The sequence below is a fragment of the Macrobrachium rosenbergii genome, chromosome 15 (genome assembly GCF_040412425.1).
Source record: "Macrobrachium rosenbergii isolate ZJJX-2024 chromosome 15, ASM4041242v1, whole genome shotgun sequence".
In the NCBI taxonomy this organism is placed as follows: domain Eukaryota; kingdom Metazoa; phylum Arthropoda; class Malacostraca; order Decapoda; family Palaemonidae; genus Macrobrachium; species Macrobrachium rosenbergii.
Window position 1 is genome coordinate 396029 of NC_089755.1, and position 6184 is coordinate 402212.

At 38.9% G+C, this 6184-nt stretch overlaps 1 protein-coding gene across 1 annotated transcript; it reads right to left on the reverse strand.

Moving 5' to 3' along the window:
• Window positions 1–3277: 3277 nt before the first annotated feature.
• Window positions 3278–3712, reverse strand: LOC136846829 (uncharacterized). The gene has a single exon (XM_067118098.1). The coding sequence runs from the start codon at window positions 3710–3712 to the stop codon at window positions 3278–3280; it is 435 nt and encodes a 144-aa protein (XP_066974199.1).
• Between the last annotated feature and the right edge of the window lie 2472 nt (window positions 3713–6184).

Genomic DNA, 6184 nt, shown 5'->3' on the forward strand with positions numbered 1-6184 from the left:
TCGATTACAGATTAGGAGTAGTCAGCTGTGGATCTGTGCATCATCTTGCGTGTGTAGTGACACTACAGTATATACACCATTTAGGACACCCTTTGAAGCAGGCTCCCATTGTCTCTTCAAGCAAGTCCCAGTCACTTGCTTCTTTCATCTTGTATTGCGGGACCTTGTCTGCCTGTCCCATTTATGTTACCATTCTTCTGATATGTGTTTTCTTTTGTAAATATAATAATTAGAAGTTATACCCAAGAGTTTACCAAAATCATTCCCTTGTCAAGTAGGCCTCAGCTGTGTTTTTTGATGTATATGTTTTTTATCTAACCTCAAGGCCAGAATTCAAATTTGTGTTATCCAAGGTAAGTTGCGTATGTCCCTAATGTAACCCATTGGTTAATCTAGATCTCCCAGCTGAATCAATATATATATATATATATATATATATATATATATATATATATATATATATATATATATATATATATATATAATATCATATATCATAAAAATTTGCAATGCATTTCCCACTGAATTTCCACCGGAACTAAGAGAGATGAATTTTATCAGCGAATGTGAGTGAGCAAAGGTGTGTCACAGAGAGAGAGAGAGAGAGAGAGAGAGAGAGAGAGAGAGAGAGAGAGAGAGAGAGAGAGAGAGAGCTCACTGCTGTCTTGTCTAGTCTTCCCAAATTTAATCAACGACGAAAGAAAAAATATTCAGAACAGCAATAAAGAACTTCTCATCTCCTGTTGCACCCTGCAATCTCCTCTCCCGTTCCTCCCTCGAGAGGATTTGTAAAGCAATATCAGCACTCAGACAGACAGAAGCTGTTGCAGCTGAGGGATCTTCAAACCTTATTAGCTTCTTCTCCTCCTCTGCAGAGAGGGAAAATATTTAGCCTCTTAAAAGATTTTTCATATATTTCCTTGTAGATGGAGTCGACTCTAATGTTGTTTTTAAAATAAGTGGGTTTCCTTTGTTTAAGAAGAAAATTTTGTATTTCGTACATTTAATAATCAGTCGTACATACTTTATCAGTGTGATTAAAAAATAAGTAGAGAGAGAGAGAGAGAGAGAGAGAGAGAGAGAGAGAGAGAGAAGAGAAGAAGAAGAAGAAGAAGAAGAAGAAGAAGAAGAAGAAGAAGAAGAATAAAGAGGAAAAGAGGCAGTCTTATCAACCATCCCAAAACCCACTACATAAAAAATATCTGTCCCCTTGGCTAAACATATTTCTCGTTCCATCATCTCTCCACTCTCACGCTTTTATTCTTTCCTATCTTCCTTCCTTCCTTCTACGCCCAAGTGCCGCAAATACGCCCATTTTACGCTCGATCAGCGGCTGATATATTTACCCAGGAACGATTCTCGTGGTTTTACGCGGGAAAAGAGGTCGGTTATTCTCTGAGGATGGAAGGCGGTTCTCAGCTCTTAAATATACAATCAAGGCCACCGAAAATAAATCTATCTTTCGGTGGTCTCGGTATAATGCTGTATAAACTGCTGCCCATGAAACTTTAACCACGGCACGATGATGGCCTGTCCTATATCGTTGCCAGAAGCACGATTATGGCTAGCTTTAACCTTAAATCAAATAAAAACTACTGAGGCTAGAGGGTTGCAATGTAGTATGTTTGATGATGATTGGAGGGTGGATGATCAACATATCAATTTTCAGCCCTCTCCAGTCTCAGTAGTTTTAAGATCTGAGGGATTGACAAAGTGTGGACAGAAAAAGTGCAGACGGACAGACGAAGCCAAGTGTGGGAGAATTTTTCTTTTACAGGAAACTAATAAAAACTAAAAATGCATAAAAAAATGTGCAGTAGAGAAGAAAGGTATCTCAGAAGTTCCATCGAGTTTGATGGGCGTCACCCAAGTTTCATCTCCCCGTCTCGAGGAAATCCTCTTTACTTTGAACAACTCTGTTCAGACATCTACACTGACAGCTACTTGTTAGAGGTGGAGGTTCTTTCAGTGAGGCAGGATGAGGATTACCTCATCGAGGCCCTCTCGTTTTGATGGTGTACGTTTCGAGAGAGAGGTGAAAAAACACGTCTAGTGATATCTTGAAATATATCATGGTGGGAAATATTTAGAAGTAATCGAATACGTCAGAGAAATGGATTGAATTGAATTGAATATAGAATTTAGGCCAAAGACCGAGCACTGCGTCCTGTCAGAGACATGTATCTATCAGTTTGATCAAACTAGAATAATAATAATAATAATAATAATAATAATAATAATAATAATAATAATAATAATAATAATAATAATAATAATAATAATAATAATGTCATTCGATAAGGGCTTAGGATCCTTTTTTTTCCAATACTTATAATAAAATGAAATCCAGCTCTGTCTTACATATATAACAATATATTATGCATTTATTGAAATATTAAGAGTTATATTTTTGCAGAATACGCGAAAAATAGAAAAAGTCTCATGTTGAATAAACTCAGTATTTTTAGATGGTCGTTTCTGTTGCCTGCTTATTGCAAATCTTTCTGTTTTCTTCTCCACGAACGATTTATAGAGCCTTCAGCTCATTTAACTGATGTTGTAATAAAAGGTCTTACTACAACACAGAACATTAGAAAATGTCATCAAATGAAATGATTCGCAAATGTCATTAAATAGTTCTTTCTGTCTATTGATGAAAAGATGAAGTGTTTCTTGCATGTTTTGTGACATCTGCCACTTTTGAAATGCTGAAAAAATGTCAATCATTCTAATTGTTTGTGGTATTTAATGTACGCTTAAAGAGAGAGAGAGAGAGAGAGAGAGAGAGAGAGAGAGAGAGAGAGAGAGAGAGAGAGAGAGAGAGAGAGAGAGGAAAATGTTATATTGGCCAGACCACATTTTGTGGGTTCTTTTCATATCCAGAGTACCTAGTTTTACGCTTTTTATAGCTTGTAGGGACACATTATCTCAATTATATCAGGAGAGAGAGAGAGAGAGAGAGAGAGAGAGAGAGAGAGAGAGAGAGAGAGAGAGAGAGAGAAGTGATAACGAGATTGTCAAGGAAGAAAACGAATCTACCTCTGTCATTTTAGTCATGATTTATTTCCAATCATTTACCCTTTTCTTCTCTTTTTTTGTTTTCTTCTCTTCTTCTTCTTCTTCTTCTTCTTCTTCTTCTTCTTCTTCTTCTTCTTCTTCTTCTTCTTCATGAACGAAGAAGGAATTTCAGAAATTCTTTCTGTGTTTCTTTCAGTGTGTATGGACGGGAAGCCATAAGCTTTAGACGTAATTTGGGAAAAATTCAAGAAACTTCATGCTAGCTCACGCTGCAGTCCTGGGGTGGGGTAAGGTGTAGGTTAGGGTGGGTATGGGTTGCAGAATGGGGTGGGTGTGGGCTGTGGGGTGGGGTGGGGTGGGCTGTGGTGTGGGGTGGGGTGGGGTGAGGGATGTGGGAGTGTGGGTTGGGGTTTGTGTCGGGTATGGCTGTGGTGGTGGTGGGGTTGTGTGAGGTGTCAGGGTGTGGGGGTGGAGTGTTGTTTTCGGTATGGGGGTGGTGTGGGGTGGTGTGTGGGGTGGGTGGGGTGTGTGGGAGTGTGGGATGGACTGGTGGGGTGAGTGAGAGAGTGGGTGTGGTGGGCTGGTGTGTGGGGGTGTGGAGTGTGGGGGTGTGGGAGTGTGGGATGGGCTGGTGTGTGGGGTAGGGTGGGGTGTGGGGTTTGGGAGTATAGGGGTGGGTGTGGGGTAGAGTCATGTGTAGGGGTGTGCGGGGTGTGGGGTTGGGTGTGGGTTGGGTGGTATGTGTGAGTGGTGAGTGGGTGGGAGTTGGGGTGTGTTGAGGGACAGAGGGTTGGGAGGGGCATTGTAGGAATGGCTATGAACTGAAACTTCAACCCCTTTTGAATGTAATGAATTGATAATGAATTGCGAATGACATATCTGTTCTCAGAGAGGAAAAAATAATGAGTATTTAGTTTCACTTCCTGGAAAGAATAGCATTGCTGAGTATATATGTAACAATATTACTAAACTAGTTTAAACTGCATCCTAACCTCAGACTTCATACTGATATGAAGGATTACTGGAGGGTGATTGCAAGTATGATAATAGACGTTGTTCTATTTAATATTATCTTTGAAACACGTGATTTAAGGCTGAAATATTTCCCATCTCATTTTCAACATTGTTCATGTGATGAAAAGTCATATTAGTCACCAATAACAAGGAATATTTGGTTACTTCTTTGAATATTGCTGTCATTGTTTAGATATCATATAATCTCTCTCTCTCTCTCTCTCTCTCTCTCTCTCTCTCTCTACCAATCCGTCTAAAGCTCTGAACTGCCCCAGTTCATTCCTGAAGGCCCTTTGCCTTCACGTGCATTCCCATTCCGTATGGAATCCACCTTTTTAACACTGTGTTCGTATAAACGCTTTTTCATCCAGCGTCGCTTCCAGCACATCTACTGGACTAGAAACCGTTGGCTCTACTCGTTTAGTTCCATCAGCTGATATTGTTACTATTTTATTGTTATTCTTTTCGCTGGAAACTTCATCCGCTTCAGTCTGGAAACTGGAAAGGTGTTGATGCTATCACTCCCCGTGCTTCTTTGAGTGTTGAGTAAATGGTTTCCAGTGATGGAGGATTTGAACAAATTATTTAGTTGGAGGAGAATTTCTTCCCCAAGAGGAGGATTTATGGTGACTTTTATGAGAATCGATGAGTAAGACATCGATGGGCGGAGAGGCCATTATTTCAGAAATAAAGGGACGTTTCACCTGATATATTGCGTCATCAGCTAGTTACGACTTTGTGGGATTTATGATATGTCACAGGGGGACCCTTGTACTGCTTACGAGCACGTATATTTTCTATGTGTGTATACTGCGTATATCAGCATGGTGGTTTATGAGTGATTTTATATGTCTTTTTAGTTTTCTGTAAAAGAAAACTACTGAGATGGTTTGTCTGCCTGTCGGCACTTTTTCTGTCCTCCCTCAGATCTTAAAAACTACTGAGGAGGCTAGAGGGCTGCAAATTGGTATGTTGATCATCCACCCTCTAATCATCAAACACACCATAGTTTTTTATTTTGTTTAAGGTTAAATTCAGCCATAATCATACGTCTGGCAGTGTTATAGGTACCAGCAACACAGGCCACAACCGGTCAGCGGCTGAAAGTTTCATGGGCAACAGCTAAAAGTTTCACACAGCATTCTACTCTGTACAATAAACTCGATTGCGCCGGAGAAACTTCAGCGCATTTTCCACTTGTTTTATATAGGTCTTAGTTACTGATAGTGACAAGTATGATGAATCCCAAGCCTTGATCTTTCCCAAAGTTGGTAATATACTCTGCGTGATTTTATATTTCAGATTCAAAGCTGAAAACACATCAGGATCCTATTGCAGCTCTCTCTCTCTCTCTCTCTCTCTCTCTCTCTCAAAACAAATAAAACCCTAAATCAATCTATCTTTCCTAACAACGACATTCAAAGCTGAAAAAAAAATATCATCTGTTATTTTGCTGCTTTTCAGAGTTGGCGTTTTTTGGACTTCAGTTGTGAAGAACTGCCTTATAAAAAGGCAGTTCTTCACAGATTTAAAGAAAACGCCAACTTATAAAAAGGAGCCCACAAAAACGCAATGAGAACTGTTGTAAAGGAACTTTTTTTTTTTTTGCGACCAAAAAGCGAAAGAATGGACCATGGTGGGTGTCTCCTGATATGATACAATACCTTCAGTTCCTTTCTACTGCAAGCAAATTCAGTATATATATGTAGGCTTACTGCTTTGTATATTCTTACTGGAGAACCAGCCACTACAATATCAAAACGATATATATATACATATATATATATATATATATATATATATATATATATGTGTGTGTGTGTGTGTGTGTGTGTGTGTGTGTGTGTTCTATACGTAAATACATGAATACATACATGCAAACATAGAAGCCAAAGCAATCTTGGATGCTTAGAGAAAAGTGACAATCTCTCCCAAAAAAGATGAGCAAGGGGATTCATTGTGTATCCTACTTACCCTGCAGAAGACTTCCCATTGAATACAGGGCTAATGTTTTCGGGGTTTCGTCCCTGAAAGAGAGAGAGAAGGAACATTTTAAAAAATGACAAGGTAAAGTTTAATGTCATACCAGCGAAGTAATAATAATAATAATAATAATAATAATAATAATAATAATAATAATAATAATAATAAT